At 45.0% G+C, this 19,224-nt stretch overlaps 1 protein-coding gene across 7 annotated transcripts in view; it reads right to left on the bottom strand.

The window, feature by feature from the left end:
- The window catches only part of PPFIBP2 (PPFIA binding protein 2), a 148,927-nt gene that overhangs the window by 48,751 nt on the left and 80,952 nt on the right, over window positions 1–19,224 (bottom strand). For 6 of the 7 annotated variants that reach the window (XM_047071289.1, XM_047071290.1, XM_047071286.1 and 3 more), the window contains exons 5-6: window positions 15,859–15,972; window positions 4,725–4,856 (exon numbers count right to left, since the gene is read on the bottom strand). In XM_047071289.1, the coding sequence (XP_046927245.1) occupies window positions 4,725–4,856; window positions 15,859–15,972 (246 nt within the window). The remainder of the gene's footprint in view (window positions 1–4,724; window positions 4,857–15,858; window positions 15,973–19,224) is intronic. The other variant, XM_047071292.1, reaches the window with a different exon arrangement.

Raw genomic sequence — 19,224 nt, 5'->3', positions numbered from 1 at the left:
TCTCATTCTTGGGTCCCCTATCACGAAGTCCAGGTGACATTTATGAGGCTCTAAATGCCACTCTGTGTTGAAATCTCAGCTGGCTTTATGACTCCTGATTCACTAACCATCAAAGTTCTTCTTTACGGTTCTTTTCTATGTGAACCACGGGGCACCTCCCATAACCATGTCTTTCCCACTCCCTCCTACCTGTTAAACTTGTTCATGATATTACTTAGTTCTTTCTCTCCCTCCTTCATGCTCTGCTTAATACTGGCCCGGCACTCTTACACATCACTGATGGGAACATAACCTCTACGTTCCACGAGACAAAGTGGAAATATCGGTCAGAATTTCAACTGCATGTACCATTTGGCCCATTGATCCCACTTCAGTATCCCCACGTGTGCAAGATCATTCACAGCAGAATTATTGGAAGTAGCAAACACTTGGAAACCACTTACATGTCCATCAAAAGAGGACAGGCTAAATTAAAGTACGGTCAGATAATGAAATAATAGGTATTTCTATCATATAAGTCTTTTTAATGCACTTGGTGTGAATAAACTCCCAGCATGCTACATTAGAAGGTCTAGAATAGTGTGCATTTGCACAAAAATGAGGGAAGGAATGTGTGTGCATATGTGCATATATATCTGTCCACATAAGTTTGCTTGTCCAGGGATAACTCTGGGAGGACACAAACTGGTCAGGGTGGTTCCTGTCTGTGGGCCTGAGGGGCGAGCATGGAAGGAGACTTTTTGCTGCATATACTTTTATGAACTCTTAATTTTTGAACTGCTGGAGATTTCCTAGGCTAATAAAAATCAGTAAGTAAAACAAAATCAACAAAACAGTTAGAATCTCCCGGTCGACTTCTCTGAACAAACACAATCTTCCCAGTCTCTGTTCTGTGCTCCGTATCCATCATTCTGGTTATCCCAGTTCAGAAATCAGAATCCCTCCCTTCCAAAGTGCTATAACCACAGGAAGGAAGAAGGAAGTCAGCACCACCCGTGCTGTAAGACACTCCATTTTCTGCCAGAAATCCTGAAGACTCTTTCTGGTTCTCTTCTTCATATCTGTGTATAACCCTGATCAACTGCACGGACGCCACTTTCCAGGACATGCTGGATCCCTGCTCCCTTCTTTACAGGATGCTCTGGTTATTACATGCAGAGCTCTTTAATCCCATAAAGAGATCCAGCTGTGGGGCCCCCTCCATCCCCAGGGCTCGGGGAAACCAGACTCCTCTCCATGGAAGACGCCTCTGAGGGACGTGCCTGTGATATAGTATGCCACCCAGACATTTTCCTCTGCCTCTGGATCTTTTACATTCCATCCTCCTCATTCTCGTATTTACTTTCCACGTCAGCCACTCCTCTGCAGTCCTGCTTCTCAGGAGTAAACCTAACTGATTAAGCTTGGGTCTCCTGGAATGACCCGGAGCCACTGCGAGAGGCTCAGGAGGAAAGGTAAACAGGAAACCCGGTATTCACCCACATCTCACTGACAGACTCCTGAGTGAGGCTGGCTGTCAGGATGGTCTCCATTTGACAAGAAACCTGCATCTTGACGTCCTTAGGTTTATAGACAACCATGTATAATCACGTCCATAACTTTCTACAGGCAGCAGGATACAGGCTTCGGGGGGGATCAGAGTCCGACAGAAAGAACAGCGTGCAATGCTCTTGTTCACAGTATCCTTTTTCTTTCTTTTTTTTTTTTTAATTTTCACTGAAACATAAAATGGAATTTGAGGATAAAGCCTGAGCTGCATAGAGGAAATTTCAGATCCAGCTACCCCAGAAAACAAACAAAACAGAGAAAGATCCTGCCTTTCCAAACCACAAGCAATAGGCCTTGGGCTAAGTATATTCACTGGAAAAAACCCAGCAGCAATGCAGGCTGGGAAGCAGCATTCCCCTTGTTCACGGAAGTACAACCTCTGGTGACCTTAGCTCAGTGCTGCACTCACACACGTCCACGCACATGACAATGGAGTCCCCACAGCAGTACTCGCCATGGTTTCAAGCCCCTGGTGCTGCACATATTTGCAAATAGTGGCAGAGGCTCTAAGCATACCAGCGAAGATTATGTTCAATTACAAGAAGGAGAAATGCACTTCAGGTCATGTGGCTGTGCATGGAGTGTCACAGGTTTGAACAGCCCTAAAAAAACTTAATGTTTGTACTAGCAACTGGGAAGGGCCATTATCTGGTAGGAAGGAAGCCAGCGGCTCAGGGTCTATGTTGCCTCATGCATGAACAGCCTGATGGAAAACAAAAACAAAAAATTCAGATTGAAACATAATCCCTCAGAAAAGGAAAAATAAAGCAAACAGCAAAATGACTGCTTTCGGTATACTTGGCCCAGAATTGGGAGCTCTCCTTTCCATCCTGTCTTCCCTGGAAAGGAATGGAGCTGGCTCAGGTTGGTACTAACTCCGCGTTCTTTCCCAGACAGACTCACACACACATACCTATGTGCTCCCTAGTGGCTGGCTGGCTCAGAACCAGGCATGTGACCCAAACTGGCCCAGGGAGATGCAAGCCTGAGGCTTTTGCTGGAAACTTTGAGAAAAAGGTGCTCTCTCTGCCAGGTCTCCAGGCCGATAGGATGTAGTGCAGAGACCCTTCTTGACAATAAGGCTAAGTCAGAACCAAGATGTACGCTAAGGCTGATTTTTAATGACATTGGGAGGTCACGTGGATCTAGTGATATTGGACTTTAAACTCTGGACTCTTCAAGCTGTGTGACCTAATACTCTCCCACCTATACTTCTTTTTTTTTTTTTTTTTTTTTAATTTAAGTGGTTTTGACTTGTCTCTGTCACTTCAAGGCGTCTCCGAGTTTACTGAATTCTGCCCCCAGAGCCCTAACCTATGTTCCCGTGTCATCACACACCTCGAGACGTTGGTAAAAACACAACTCCAAACCTGGAGAAAATTCAGTTGCTTCTTTCTGAACATTTAAAAAGCAAAGTGTATTTGAGGTGCCTGGGTGGCTCAGTTGGCTAAGCATCCGATTTCGGCTCAGGTTATGGTCCTGTGGTTTGTGAGTTCGAGCCCCACATCGGGCTCTGTGCTGACAGCTCGGAGCCTGGAGCCTGCTTCGGATTCCGTGTCTCCCTCTCTCTCTGCCCCTCCCCTGGCCATGCTATCTCTCAAAAATAAACACTAAAAAAGTTTTGTTTTTGTTTTTGTTTTTTTTTAAAAAGCACTCTATTTAACTAACTCCTCACAAAGGTAAGCTTTCATTCTGCGGGACCTTTGCAGTTTATAAATGTATCTTAACCTACATGTCCATTTGCAGGATGCTTTGTAACACAATCAGTAAGTAATTGATAAAAGGTAGCGGTTACTATGTGTCCAGCACTATGCTAAGGACTATACATGAATTATCTCATTCCCTCCTCCAAACCACTCAGGAAATAGGAAGTGTTACTCTCTCCACTTTACAGAGGGAGAAACAGGTTGTGTTATGCCTACAATGACAAAGCTAATGAGCAGCTCAGCTTGCATTACAGCTGTAAGATCTGATTCAAGGCCCCGCCCTCTTAATCACTACAAGACAGGGTCTTCAGGTTAATGGAGAGATCTTTTGGCAACTCTACTTACAATGAGCAGCTTCTCAAAAGCAATGCACAGAATTGCCCACCCGTTTTAAGTGTCTCAATCACCAGCATTTAACACTGTGTAAACACAGCAATAGGGCAGGTTTCAGTGCACAATAATGGGGGTGCTTAATAGAAAGGAATGATATCCACTTTTAGATTTTGAAGAGAGCTAAATGTTGCGAGGGAGTATATATGAACCAAGTACCTACAGGATGCCAGGCACTATGATAGGGACTTTTGTGATTTTTATTTGGACTTCACACAGTTACCTATTTTACAGATAAATAAAGTCTCGAGAAATTAAGCAGCTAACTTGTTGAATGAAATTCAAAGACCTCTTAAGCAGTTAGGTTAGTGATTGAACCAATGTGCTTCTAAACCTATAGCCTATCTTCCTTCTACATCTTACATGCCAGGTGCAAATATGGGCACTTGTAGGTAGAGACATATGGAAGGTGGTTATCTAAGGTTAAAACAGGATGTTCTTTCTCAACAAAAGCAACTCTGAGCCTAAAATTTACACAAAACATTTATCCTAAAAAGGAGTCTGGCATGTTCTGGCCAATGGCATTATAGAGTGTAAAACAAAAACAGGAACAATGCAGGAAAACATTAACAGAAGGCCTGTACATGGGCTTCCTCCTATGACCTATCAGGAGAAAAGAAACATAATCTAAGGGTTCCATCTAGGTCAGTGAAAAGCACATCAAAGAATGTCTCCAGACTCCTTGGATATAGTGATGGTAGCCTATTGGGCAGCTGACTTCACCCCAGATATATCCTCATTACCTTGGTTCTCACAGAGGACATCTTGGGTCCCTTCACATCTTGCCTGATCCTTCCCCCTCTAATGCTTCCCTTTCTATCCTTGTCAGCAGCTTGAGGGAGGATAAAGCCTTAGAGCCAAAACTGGGTGGTTTGGGCATTGCTGAAATCTGCAGCCACAGCAAAACCTGATAACTTGGTATTAACAGATCATTGTGTCTCTAGTGCATAGATGCTTCTGGCGCCCAGTGGCTGCCAGGCTTGGGGTTGACCAGATGGCCTGAATCCACATTAGGATAGTTTCCTCTGCTCTGAGTTTAGAACTGTATGGATCCCCCAGAATTTGGTCTATCACACTCACCTCTGCTTTTCTCTGCTTCTCCTCCTGCTCTCTCTGCTCCTTCTCCATGCCAACCAGCTTGAGTTTCAGCTCAGAAACTTCAGTCATCAGATCAAGCTTCTGGGTCTCAAGAGATGTGCGACTTAGCAGCTCCTGCAAGCAAAACCAGATGTCAAAATCAGAGCCTCCATGGCAACAAGGACAGCTGTAGCTCCATCCAGAGCATACAAGGCAAACTCTGTTGGACAACAGAGCTGAGACTGCTACATATGAGCTACAGGGCTATTAGGGACAGGTCTCAGCTGATACTGGGTCACTCAGGGAGAGCACAGCCCCTGGCACCACCCACTGTGCTCTGAGAAACAATGTGAACTATAGCTCTCAAAAAACAAGTTTGCCATTAGAAGCCATTATTTCCAAGTACAGAAAAAGGGACAGTTTTGCTCAAAGAACGAAACTTCTCCATCTCTATTTCCAATGCAAAGCAGCGGGTCCTTTCAACCAAAACAAACAAAAAAACACAAACAAACCCAAGCTTACGTTAACAATATCTTTTTTAAAACCAAGGATTCCAAATCACCTCCTGGGCTCAATGTTCAGCCCACATTTTCAACAAATTTCATTTTAAGGTCTCACTGCAAGGAGTCTAGGAGGGAGCTAGAGCATAAAGCAGATATTCAATGAGTATTTATTAAATGACAGAATCCTGTTTATGTGATACAGACTTTTCCTAGCCTATGTGATAATGGATCTTTTCTAGCCACTACGGTATGTAGGTAAGAAAATTGTTCTTCCCTTATTGTAAGACCAGACTCAGGAAGGTTATCAGTCCTGCCCTACCATAATAAGAACAGTAGTAGACGGCAACCTGCCATTAATACATATAATTAATATGACAAAAATTAAATAAGACAAAAAACAAAGGTGATTGACAAAATACCTGCTGGGAACCACTAGGGATTATGAAGGACCTCAAAAACCAGGAACATTTCTGGTCCAGGGGCAACACTTCTCCATTGGCCAAAGGCCATGGTCCATGAGCTCCAGAGTCTTGGCACACGGGAGACACGGTTTCCAGCAATGAGACTACAGTATGGCCATCAGGAGAGTGACCAGCCAAATCAGCAGACAGAAAAGATACACTATTCCATCTCAGTATGAACTTTCTATATTAAGTTGGGCAACCTAACCCTCATACAAGAATGGTGATCAACATTCTGACCAATAGCTATGATTTCATATATTCTGAACCGTCCTCAGACTACAAACCAAACCACACAGGACACAGATCTTAACTAGGAAAACATGATTCCCTAGGCCAAGCCCCTCAATGTGTCAGAAAGCCAGGCTACAAACTCTTCATCTGCTAATCTGAAGGGACGGGTACCTAGAAGTTCAGCAAAATGAACTCACTGAGCACTGGGCAAAGGAGGCCAGCTCTTCCTGTTTCAGCTAGACTTGAACTAGCTTACAGCACAGAGGCAGTGACCCTGCCATGTGAGAACCACAGCGTACTTGGTCATGAGTAGTCAGCCAGATCAATGTGTATAATGGTGGAGGTGGGGAAGGAGAGAAGACACACAGATTCAATGAGTGCCTCCTCTGTGCCAGACCCCACAGGGTACTTTACATACATGCTTTCAATAAACCCTCCTGGTGATTTGACGGTAAATACTATCCTGACCTGAGTAATAGACAGTAAATACTAACCTGGCCCAGAGACTGGCCTTGTCTTGACCAAAGACACATGCCAGTCAACAACAGCAGAGTGCGTTAGTTTGCAAACCAAAGTCTGTTTGATTCCAAAACTCTTTTCTGTCTAACGTATCATATGGTTTCCCAAACAGAGGAAGAAGTCCAAGAATTTTAAGGAAAATAAAAGAAAAAAAAATACCTGCTGAAAAAAAAGCCAATCAACAATTATTCACGGAGTCACGGAGTGAGGAAATAGCCACTCAAACTGTTAAGATTTTGTTGAGCGCACACTCTCTACCAGGGCCTGGCGCAAAGGCTCTCTGAAGATCTAATCCTCTCTGATACCACTTACTCACTCCCACCTCCTCTCTCTTCCTTCCTCACCTTCCCCTCTGTTCCACCACCTCATTCTACGTTTCTCTCTCCATCCTTTCATCTACCTGTTTTGTTCCACAAATGACTTGAGGCGGTTTGAATAATGGACAATTTAAGTTAAAATGTAAAATCATAAAAGTTAAAGCAGGCAGGAAAAGAAGTTGAGGCCAGAGCCACCGCTGGTATAAAACTCCTAAAGTTCTGTGGGTTGCTAGATATGGACTATACCGTGTACGTGAGCTCTCCAAGCCACCAATGCAAAGGGGTAGAGAAGTAATTCTATAAATCAGATAGCAACAATTGCTTTAGAGTACAGACAATTGAGAAAATGTTGTTCCATTCCATTCCAGACTTCAATCATTTAGTCAACATGTTTTTAAGTATCTACCAGAAGTCAAGGCCTAGGGATATGATTATTAAAAACACAGCCCACTGAGTGCTTGAATATCTTACATGCAGTTTGCCCGCTAAGCAACATTCACGATACTGCCGCCTTGATGGGATCAAAAAAAGCCTCAGAATGTATCTCTCCTGAACAGTAGGAATCTATTCCACTTCTGTTAATGCCAAAATCCCTCTAGCTATTTTAGGTTGCCAGGTTGTAATTGGTCACACCAATGTTCCCACTGACAAGGATAATATTCTAATTGGTTGTACTAAAGTTCCAATAGCCGTTCCAGTTGGTCACGGCAGGGTTCCAATTGGTTACACTAACATCCCAAGTGGGAGTTCCAGTTATTAGTGATTATATTCCAGCTATTATATCTATTAGCATATGCCTCTACCTTTCATTGTCCTTACCCCTCATGCTTGTCATTGGTAAGTACTGTCCTACTCCCTGAATTCAAAATCAGCCTTCAACAAGCTCATCCAGTCCAGCTCCACTTTCCATCTCCAGGTACACATGGTCCCCAGCCACTATTACGTGTTATATTCTCTATCATATGTGTCTAAAGAAGGTTTACCCTACCTTTTCAACTGTTCCTTCTCCTTCCAGCATAAACTGAATCCTGACTTCTGCAGCCTATCACATACCCTTCCCAGTCATCTCAAGTGGAGTCCATCCTGTTTCGACAACCCAACTTTACTGGACATGCTTCTAGACCACTACTGTCCTTATTGATCATCTACATCTGCCCTCCTCTTCTAAAGTGGTGCCATTCAGTTACAGCACATTCCAGAACCCAAGACAACTTATCCAGAACCCAAGACAGTCTCTCATTTTCCTCAGGGCTTTTTTCTTTTGATCAATGGTTTCTCTACCTAGTTTGGGCACATTCCTTCTCCTCAGTAACTTCAACATCCTTGTTCCCTCCTTGTTAGTCTTCCAATATCCACTCTGGTTTCACCTTTCTTGAGCACAACACCAACAGGTTTGCTTCCACCTTGCCTCAGTTTCTCAGCAGGATGGCCATCATCTTAGCCGTCATCTTTATCCAGAATGCATTTGCTCTGCTTCTAAAATCTTCAGCTCTGATACAGTCTCCTTTGGCCACAGTCCTCTAACCTTTCAAGTTTCCCACTTACAGACTCAAACAATCTTTCATTTCTTCTACTGTGGCCAATACTTACCTGTTTTCCTAGTTAATTAACTTCCCTTAAGTAGTATTTGCCTCCTTATCCATTCTATACCTGAGGTCATTTCAAGTGTATCATATCTGCACCAGAAAATTCCTCATTCCAGTTCATCCCTACCCTTAGACCTAAAGTGCATTTGCTTTACCAGAGCCCAGTCCATGCCAAACCTCAAAGTCTTTTGTCTATGTTTCTACTCCCTGTGGCCTGAAAATTGCTAGTGAAAGACACTTGATGATGCCAATTGGTTTCCATACAAATTTACACTATCTAATTAGAGCTGATCTTCCAATACCGCCTGGCACCCTTGCGTTCATCTCTGGTTGGTTCCTTTCAGAGATTGTTCCAAATCTTTCCCATTCTCCTCCAGCCATAAACCTTACCCTTTCTTCCTCTTCTCCTCAAATAACCTCTCCTGTATACTGAAAAGGTATTTTAAATATTTATTTTTGAGAGGGAGGGAGGGAGGGAGGGAGGGAGGGAGGGAGGGAGGGAGAGAGAGAATGTACATGCAAGCAGGGGAGAAGCAGAGAGAGAGAGGGAGACAGGATCCAAAGCAGACTTTGTGCTGACAGTGGAGAGCCCAATGCAGGGCTCAAACCTGTGAACCATGAGATCATGACCTGAGCCGAAGTCAGATGCTTAACTGACTGAGCCACCCAGCCACCCCCGGAAAGGTATTTTAAAATAATCTGTTCATTTGTTGAGCTTACATCCCTTTTTTCAAAATCTCCTGGAATCATCTCTCATTCATGTCTCTTAAATCCATGTCTTAGAGCAAGCAAGTCCATGTCTCACATTGGGTTCTTTCACCTTTAAGAACCACTCTCAAGCCTAGTAAGTTTCCAGGTTGCACATAGAAAGCATATGTTCAAGGACACAAAGATTCCAGAGTGTGCTCTGGAATTACCCCATCTGACCCTCCTTCCCATTGCTGACTATCTCTCAGTCTCTAGACTTCATGCCATACCCACATAGCTTGATGTTCAGGCTTTCAAGTTACCTCCCCGGTCAATCGTTAGTGTTTGGCTGTGATCTCTGAGTTCTGGTCCGGCTTCTCCCTCCAGCCAGTAAGTCTGAAGGACGAAGGACGACTACTCACATGGTCCTCGGCTCCCCCTCACCTCTGTCCTGACTGTGAGGAAGTTCCCACCCAGTCTGTGCTTCGCAAGGGTAGGACCATTAATCATCTACTCTGACAGGCATTTAATCTCTTTCACCATCAGCTCCCATTCCTCAGGCTATAAACATGATCAAATTTCTGACATTCAAAAGAACTTTCCCTCTTGACCTTGCCTTCCCCTTAAGCAACCATCATCAACTCTCTTGTGCTCTCGCTAGGCAAATGCATGTTCTGTGTGCACTGTTTCTATGAATGCACTCTCTCCTCATCCCCTCCCTCACCCCTTCCCAGTCAAGTTCTAGAAAGAATAACCTAACCCTTGCTGCCTCTTCTTCCTCACTTCCCTGTCTGGATGCCTGCAACCCAGATTCTGCCTTCACCAGGTAGGGCACACAAACAGTTCTGGTTCTGGGGACCAATGTCCCAACTTTCAGACGCAACCTGTACTTCTCAGCTTTCAACCATTTAACTCTTCACCCACTGATCAGTGTAAGATAACACTTGCCATCCCATCCTTCCTTCCAATTTCCTGATCTGTCTTTTTTTTTCTTCTGTTTCTTTTGCTAGCTTCTTTCACTCCAGTCTACCCCTTAAGAGAAAGGTTGTTGGATCCCTAGCTCTCAGCCTAAAGACTGGATCCAGCCCATTTGTCTGGAGCACGAAGGCGAGGCTTGGTCCCTGCTCCAACCTACAGGGTAGATCTAGCTGGGAGTCTCTCTGAATCATGCAGCTACCATAATGTGGGGGGAGGTGAGGCGTGGGGAGACAGGGGGCTGGAGAGAAGGGGGACAGGTTTCATAAGCTGCATTAACTTCTGCTTTCCCAATTGTTTCCAGGTTGCCTAGGGACAGAGGGCAAGGGGAGAGGAGTGGGTGGTACATGAGGCAGGTGATTTTTGTTACTACAAACCATGAAACTAGGTAATGAAACTTTATGGGAAAAAAACAAAAAACAAAAACCAATGAACAAAATCATCACTCACCCCTCTCACTTCACCACTACCAGTAACCTCTTCCAGAAGGGCAAAGACACCTCCTTTCTTGGAGATGGAAAAAAAACTTACATCTCAGAGAAAACCATCATTTCCTTTTTCCAAAGCTCAGTCTGAGACTGGAGCTGATAAAAAGAAGTGGCCTTTCAATTTATTCTCTCCTTAAAGGGCCACATCTTGAAGCAATTACTTCCATCTTTAAGTGTGGAACATGACCCAGGGAGTTACTGACCAATGACAGAGGACTGGAGCCAGACTGGCAATCTGAAACCAGAGTGAAGGAAGAGGCCATGGAAAGACATGAAAGGAAAAAATGCATCCCTTTGCTCTTTGAAGTAAGAGGCCTAGGCTGTGCCAGAAAGCCGCTTTCATGAGTAACACTGCAGCGAGGGGCTTGTTGTCAACCTGGGTTCGAGTCCAGACTCAGCCCCCACTACGGAAACCATCTCTCTGGAACCTCAGCCCCCTCATCTGTGAACAAAGAACACCTACTTTGCATGGTGGTATGGAGATTCAACGTCGAATAAGATCAGCTTGAAGAAAGCAGTTATTTCTGGCTCCTACATCTCCCAGGGGGCAGGTTTGGGGAAGAACTGGCAAATCCTGGTTTTCTTCAGTCACAAATCAGGTGTCTCACCTCTGAGACAGGGTCGTGCTTCCACAGAATCAGGGGTACATAGCTCTGTTTACTATTCTTTTTGAGACAGAGATACCCCTTTAAAGGTACCCTTGGAAAATTTATCTGCCAGGTGCTGACGACACTTTTGAGTTCATAAACCCGGGCACATTGTCCTTCACTCAACTCAAGGGCAGGAACTGGGTATCTTAGGCCCTTAATCCGCATGCTCAAGATCTTTTTTTAATGTTTATTTATTTTTGAGACAGAGGGAGAGCGTGAGTGGGGGAGGGGCAGAGAGAGAGGGAGATACAGAATCTGAAACAGGCTCCAGGCTCTGAGCTGTCAGCACAGAGCCTGATGCAGGGCTTGAACCCACGAACCGTGAGATCATGACCTGAGCCGAAGTTGGACGCTTAACCGACTGAGCCACCCAGGCGCCCCGTGCATGCTCAAGATCTTAAAACTGATGACTTGTGAGAGAGTTCGGTTTTAACAAAACTGAAATAACAGCTCTAAGAAGTGGGCAATATGGAGCCCATATGATCATCCCTGTTCTCACTATATAAGAACACAGGTTTGACAACTTTCCTGGATCAACAGAAAGGCATGTAGACTCACTCCAAATCCCAGAAATTTGTCTTTCCACACCTCACCTGAAAGATAGCCAAAACAATGAGGATGCCTAACATCTGGGGCTCTAGGTCAGGTGGGAGGTCTGAAATCGAAGCTGTTGTCCTGCAGGATTTCCCCAAAGTTTGGGTTCTTCACAAGGAAGTTTGCATTCTTTACTTCCTCCCCATTTGGCTCTCCTAGCCTGTCCTCTTTTTGACACTTAACACTGTTTCTGCTCTCGACATTGATTACATCTGTAAACAGCTAGTCTCTGGAAAGTGCTCCATTTGGCTGTCAGCTCTGTATAAAGTCTATTATCCACTAAGTAACATCAGCTTCTTCCTCAAAGTCATCATCCTCTGGAGAAGGGTCAACAATCAGAGGCAGAGAAGTTTGCTGTGCAGGGCCCTAATAGACTCCAGAGGCCACTTTAGAAAAAGTCACCAGGGACCTCAATGCATCAGCAGGGCCACGGAGAACCCATCCTGTGGCGTAGATTTTGTCGCCAGCACGGTCTGAGCTAGTTACAACAAGGATATGGCTGGTCCATGCCTATATTCTCAGGGTGCTAATTCTAGACAGCCCAGGGGTGCAGCTCTCAGAGATGCTGGTAGGCAATGCCTTGACCTGCTTAGGATACAGAAGGCAGAGGTCAGCCCTGTGAGCTCTGTACCCAGGCCAGACTGTCCCAGACCTATGAAAACAAACCTAGGCTGCGGCCTCTTGGAGACCCATTTATGGATTTCCTGGAAAATACACACCTGTTCAGGGAGTCTGAGACCATCCCTGAGTAGGTGCTTCCAGAGGCAGTCCCCAAAGAGGCTCAGAGGTTCCCCTTTGCCACCCTGAATTTTGCAGGGGGCTGCAAAAATATTTTACCCTCAAATGCATCCATCACCTATGTGCTGCTCACATAGACCGGCGGGTGCTAATACTATTTGGTTCTGGCTTGCCTCTCTAACCCCAAGGCCTTCATTCACGCTCTTTAGATGGGTTAATGCAAAGAGGAAAACAGATGGGACCTGAGAGATCAGCATTCAGCAGGGACAGGCTGAGGGGTGCTAACTCCCTCCCCTCTTGGGCTCCTGCTGGAGGGAGGCGGACAAAGCAGCTGTGGAGAGAGATGGCTCAGTGGGGTTGCTGGAGCCTATGTAAGCACAGGGCATGGGCTATACTGGTTGGGTTTGGGTTTCCTTAAGTCCTCCAGGAGCTATTCCAGACAGTGGAGGGGGCTAGAGGCTAGAGCAGGGGTTGTAGACTACAGGTCTGCGGACCAGGCTTGGCCTGCAGGTATGCACGGTGTGGTTCACACAGTATTTATTTTTTTCCCTTTAAATTAGTTGCCAATGCTTTAAAAATAGACTTATCTTTAAATCTGGATTTCCCACCTGCTGTGAAGAATGAGACTATCTTACAGCACCGGGCCTACATGGGCAGTCAGCTAAAGGCGGGGAGCAAGTGCCTCCTTTAGACAAGGCCACTCCATGCGTAGGCGTAGTGCTCCCAGGGACGGCGTACCCAAGGGCGGTGGCGTCAACAGGCAGTTGTCAGAAGGCCAGGCCTCACACTGATTGGGAAGGGGCCTCACTCAGAGCTCCGCAGGCCTCAGAGCAGGAGGCCAGGCTTGGCTCAGAGCATGAATAGTCTCCAAGGGCTGGCAAAAAGAGGCAATTGTTTGCGTCCCTCCTCCTCCTCAGGGCTGGGAGTCCTCCTAGTTCCTACCACCAGAAGCCAAGAGCCCTGCAGTCCAGGATATCAGCATCAGACAAGCAAGTCCCTGCCTGTCCTCAGTTCAGAGGACACATGCATAACATCCTGTAAGCTACAGACGGCATTACCTCAGCACCGTGGGGCAAGAAAGAAGTGCCTTTTCAAACAGCATCAAGCAGATTTCAGGAAAGGACTGGCATGTGCCACAGAGGGTTCAACTCGGGCTTCAGAGCTGGGAACCCAAACGTCTCCAGCTCAGGTACCACCAAGCCCAGCAAACACACAAATGGGAGCCGAGGCTCAAATAAGTCCCGTGAGTTGAACTCAGGAGGTGCCAAAGAGGAGTCTTCCACACTCCCTTCGTTTTATCCTTGAAAGATGGAGGGAACACAGTGAACGTTATGAGCATAAAAATAACTTGGGTAAGTTCAAGGGAAGATCTTTAAACCTGAGAGGTGACAAATAAGACCTACCACACTCCAAAACATACCAAGCCAAGACATCCACCTCTGTGGCACACACGAACCACAGGCCTGATACCTCATCCACACACAAAAGATAATTGACCTTAAGACTTTTTCAAAAGTCTAAAATCCAGTCCATGGGCGGATGTTTGAAGAGCAAGACAGCCTAACCAGGTGGAGTTGGGAACCGACACCAGACTCCTTGACCCAGAGACGCTGACGAGGGAGCAGAACCACTGCACAGAGAGGGGTGTAGGTCAGCCCTGGAAGAGCAGCCGGGACAGGCGGTCAGGTAGCTCAGGCACCAAATGCAGCCATGCTCTGACCTCCGATCCCGGGGACTGCCACCAGGCAATGCCTTCCTGAAACATCAACCTGACGTTCTCCAGACACGTTCCCTTCCACATTCAAATCTTCTTTGTTCCCTGTCTGGGGTTTTGCAATACTCTATCCCCACCTCAAAGCCACACCTCTATCACTCTTTGTGAAATGCTTTCCCGCCCTTAGAGAGCTTTCCATTTTCTTTCCTGGTTTTCAAAAAGAAGACCCAGCTTAAAAAAATAAACTCAACTCCTGCTACTCAGGGAATATGATGAGCAAGAGAAATGCACACAATTTAAATAGAAAAATCAAATGGAGCCACGAATGTGGTAACTTATTAATCAGAGATGAAAAGAAAGCAAACTAGAAAGCATACGGCTTCTGAGCTGTTGGGACTAGTTCCATCTAGTTGAGGACATCTACACAGAAGTACTGACTTAAAAAAAAAAAAGTTCTCGAAATGCACTAAAAACTAAGAAATACTTGGAAGCAAACGTTTCTCCTAAGACCAAAGGTCAAATGCAAAGCCTGTGTTCATTACCATTCTATCAAAACGCTATTTGAATTTTATGCTGATCATGACAACAAAAAACATTCAAGCTCTGGGGGAAAGATTACATATAAGCAGCCATCTACTTGAACCCATGCATGTTAATGGACTGTCATTCTTTAAATAATTAATGAGAACCTCCCATGCAACAAGGACTATTCCAGGAGCTCCAAAGCATGAACCGTGATTGAAGTTTGTGTGTGTGTGTGTGTGTGTGTGTGTGTGTGTGTGTGTTTCCTAAAATTGCTGTAACTATAAGAACCATTCAAGGAAATTAGATCATCTTGATAGATTTCATAAAATTTCTAATCAGCCTCTCAAAAGATTTGGAAAAGCCTGAATAAAAACTCAACACCCCTTTCTAAAAATTCAGCTCATCATTTACCATACGGTAAAATCGTTCAAGGGTAGAAAAATGATTATTTTACTTTCCCTTCAAAAAAAAAAAAAGCCTCTCAGTGGTAGTATACAGTAAGATTTAAAAATGGAAAAAACTTCACTCTGATGCTAAGCATACAAAATCAGAGAAGCAAATCGTATCTGTGGTGTGCAGAGAGCTTTGTAAATTACACCTATACCCGATGACAAGGAGGATGAAAAGGAAACAAGACATTTACGAGATTTAATTGAATGGGATGAGAACAGCTCCATTTTTCATGTTGACAGCAATTAAATTACATTAAAATATTATGTGTGTAATACATTTTATCAAAGAAGACTACGCAAACTGGGAGGGGAAGAGGGAGGTGGGAAGGGGGCACGCAGGAAGCTAACCAACTTCCTCAAACCCCAGATGCCGCCAACAGTCAAGCTGTGGCTGGTGTCAGAAGGGTGACTTTGTCAGGCGCCCCTGAACCTGAACCTGGCTAGATCAAGTGCCACCTGGGAATCTGTCTAACCAGCTCAACAGGTTATTCCTCTCAGGCCAGCCCTTCTCACCCCTCCCTGCAAAGCTCAGTTGGGGCAAGTTTCACCTGCTGTACAAACACCACAGGCAGAGCGCCCAGCCTACCTCCAGGCAGGATGGGGGAGTGAGTAGTGAGAGCGGTGACTGGACACAGCGACTTTTAACACATGAGCTGCGTTATAACCCCAGGGCCTTCAGCCCTCACGCCCTTACCTGTTGAAGCATCTCTTCGGCGGCATTGAGTTTCACCTGGTGTCCTTCCAGGCACACCTCCAGGTCCCGAATCTTTTCTCCTTGTGCTTCCACTTGGTCTGTGAGGACACTCACCTGCCCCAGGAAATAAAGCAACGGTAGAGGAGCAGAAATGGCTCACCTACTGCTGGGAAACCATACTACTAATCCGTACATAAAAATGCCTTTTCTTTTTGGCGGGCAGCAGGTGGGGGGAGTGAGTGTCCTGGATAGAGAAAACTCCAGCTGTTTTCTTACCTTGCCATTGCCTAACTGACGTTGTCACATTTCCTGCTCTTGACACACTCCAGAGAAAAATACCCAGCAGTCAGGAGAGCTGCCTCCGGGCTGGACTCCCACTCCTTAGTCCTCTTACAGAGCTCGCTCTGGCAGTCCGGACCTCAAGGCAGATCTCCGCCGGCAGGCCAGGGCTCTGCCACCTCACGTGGAAGAGCAATCCAAACTCCTGGGGAAACTAACCAATGACCTTACCTCTCTCATAAGGGTGTGAGGGCTGCTCACCTATCAGGCGAGTGTTCTGAAGCAATTAAGGAATGTGGGATGTAAAGGGCATGTATTAGCACCGACAAAACTTGGCTCCAGAAAGGTTTTTGTGCTTCACAGGCCAAAACATGACTCTTAGTCATAACACACACATGCCACATTGCACATAGAGTGGCAGGAAAGTCGTCTTTCTAAAAATCATGGAGAAGATCTCTTGGGATTAATAAAGATCCATTTATAGGAAGTCCTTTAAATTATACCCTAACTACATATGGAGGATTTCCATAGTCTGCTCTAGTAGCAAACTGCCCCCAGATCCTCCCTTTTATTAAAAAGGTGCCTCAGAGCAGGAAGATGAAGAAAGAGAATGGATGGCCTCCCCAAATAAAGAAATCAGTGACTGGTAAATTAAGATCCTTTAGACACTTTTGGTTTTCAACCAATGGTTGAGTCATTGTCATTTACATATAGATTATCCTAAATGATTTCTCAGTCTGTAAAGGAATGATAGCTGGAGCATGAAGGAGTTAATGTAATTCACTTATGAGCGTTTAAATAAACTATCAGTTATAGGGGCACCTGGATGGCTTAGTTGGTTAAGCATCTGACTTTGGCTCAGGTCATGATCTCGCAGTTTGCGGGTTCAAGCCCCGAGTCAGGCTCTGTGCTAACAGCTCAGAACCTGGGGCCTGTGTCTGGGGCCTGGATTCTGGGTCTCCCTATCTCTCTCTCTTTCTGCTTCTCTCCCACTCATGCTTTCTCTCAAAAATAAACATTAAAAGAAATTACAAAGCTCCCTTTACAAAGGAAAAAAAAAAAACCCAAATTAATACTGCTACTTTAAGCTCTCCATTTTTATGTTCCCAAATGGATAATGAATTATTGAAACCTATTCTTGGAGTTGATACACAGTGTACAAATATTCCAGTTATAATCAAAAACAGGTGCCTTCTGCCAGTTAGGCCCATCTTGAACACAAACCTTCGTGGTGGTTTTTTCAATCCTCATGACCCAACACTCTCAGCAGTCCTGGCCTTTTATAGCTACTAGCTCTACTTTCAAAGGGGTAGGAATCCAGAGGGTGGCCTTTCAGAGCTCCCTGGGTTTCAGAGTTTCTGTTTGGGAAGGCTGCGTTATGGTTAATCTTATTATGAGGATTAACACATATCATCTGCACCACACCTCAGGGCCATGCGCTGGCGGTACCCACATGAATATGTGGTCTCCAGCGTTCCATGCCCTGTAGCTCAGCTGTGTGTAAGACTCAAGACATGCAGGGCTACGGGCTCTTTACAAAACTTTTTTTTTTTCCTTACAAACTTGAATACTCAGTAGAAAGATCATGGAGAGAGGCACAGAAAATTGGGACAACTGTACAAAGATCCTAGAAGGTGACCTTTATTCAATAAAAACAAATACTTTGAGTCCCTAACTCTGTGCTAGGCATAATTTTAGGCACTGTGGGGAATACAGAAGTGGAAAAAAAGGGAGGGGGTGAAAATCCTTGTCTTAAAAAAATGACATTCTGATGAAGATATAAAGATTTTGATTTTAGTATATATGCTGCCAAAGTGAGCACAGAAGATTGTGTGTGTGTGTGTGTGTGTGTGTGTTTTAAGTATTATGAAAACAAAGTAATTTGTTATGTGTGATTTGCCTCGTTCTTCTCCAAGTAGATCTAGGAAAACATTCTGGGCCAAGTGATTGAATTAATTCAGTCTGGCTGAGCTGCCTTGTAAGTTAAGCAAAAGGCTCTACCATGTTGAGGGTCTAACCGGCTCCATGGGTCACTACAAAACAGGGTGGTGACCTACGAGCAGCTCTGAAAGGCTGTTCACAAGCTCCTGGAATAGAAACCATTAGGATCCACTTCTGACTTCTGTGATTAGTTTCCCATGTGTGTTAGGACTGGAAATAAGGATTCTTCAAGGATTCGGGGTTTAAAAAAATTTTTTTTAAATATTTTATCTTATTTTTGAGGGAGAGACAGAGTGTGAGTGGGGAAGGGCAGAGAGAGAGGGAGATACGGAATGCGAAGAAGGATTCAGGGTTTAAAACAAAACTGTGAATGCCAAAGAGAACATTATCACAGAGGACTTTATTAAATTGTGTACCTTTAAACAGAATGTGTGGTTTCAGCCACAAAGGTTCCTGGTTCAAAGGTTTGTGAGTTCATACTTTTTGCCACAAAATTTCAGATTGGAAACTCTGATCAATTGCGTCATTGGGATGGAGTTTCAAATTACACATCCCTCAAAATATGTGCGATATAATGTGCTATATAATCTGCCCCCTCCTACCTCTCTGAAGGTAGTTCCTCCCCACCAGATTTCTTCACAGTCATCAACTCCAGACACACAGACCCTTGTTGTTCATCCTATACACCAAGCACACTCCTTGCTCAGGGTGTGTGCGGGGCCAGCCTCCCTGCCTGGAATGTGCTTCTCTGGGCATCCACGGGGATCCCTCCTCCCTAGCTTGCTTCAGGACTCCTATCAGGGAGGTCTTCCCTGACTACATAATCCTTACCCTGCTTTCCTTTTCTCCATAGGATTTATCACTGTCAGAAACCTTTTATGTATTGGTTTATTGGAGAGACACCCCCCCCCCCAACACACACACACATTCTGTAAGAACAGCAACTTAGTTTATTTTCTTCACGGCTGCAACCCCAGCACCTAAAACTAGTGTCTGCCAAATTGCAGTCGCTTACATATACATATTTAATGTTTATTATATATTTTTGAGAGAGAAAGAAAGAGAAAAAAATGAGCATGGGAGGGGGAGGGGCAGAGAACAAAGGGGAACAGAGGATCTGAAGCAAGCTCTGTGCTGATAGCAGAG

This window comes from Lynx rufus, unplaced genomic scaffold, assembly GCF_022079265.1.
Source record: "Lynx rufus isolate CCGP_SWC_20201006 ecotype Redwood Valley unplaced genomic scaffold, mLynRuf1.p SCAF_9, whole genome shotgun sequence".
NCBI lineage: Eukaryota > Metazoa > Chordata > Mammalia > Carnivora > Felidae > Lynx > Lynx rufus.
The sequence above is the reverse complement of the archived record's forward strand: the minus strand, read 5'-3'. Positions and strand labels throughout refer to the sequence as shown.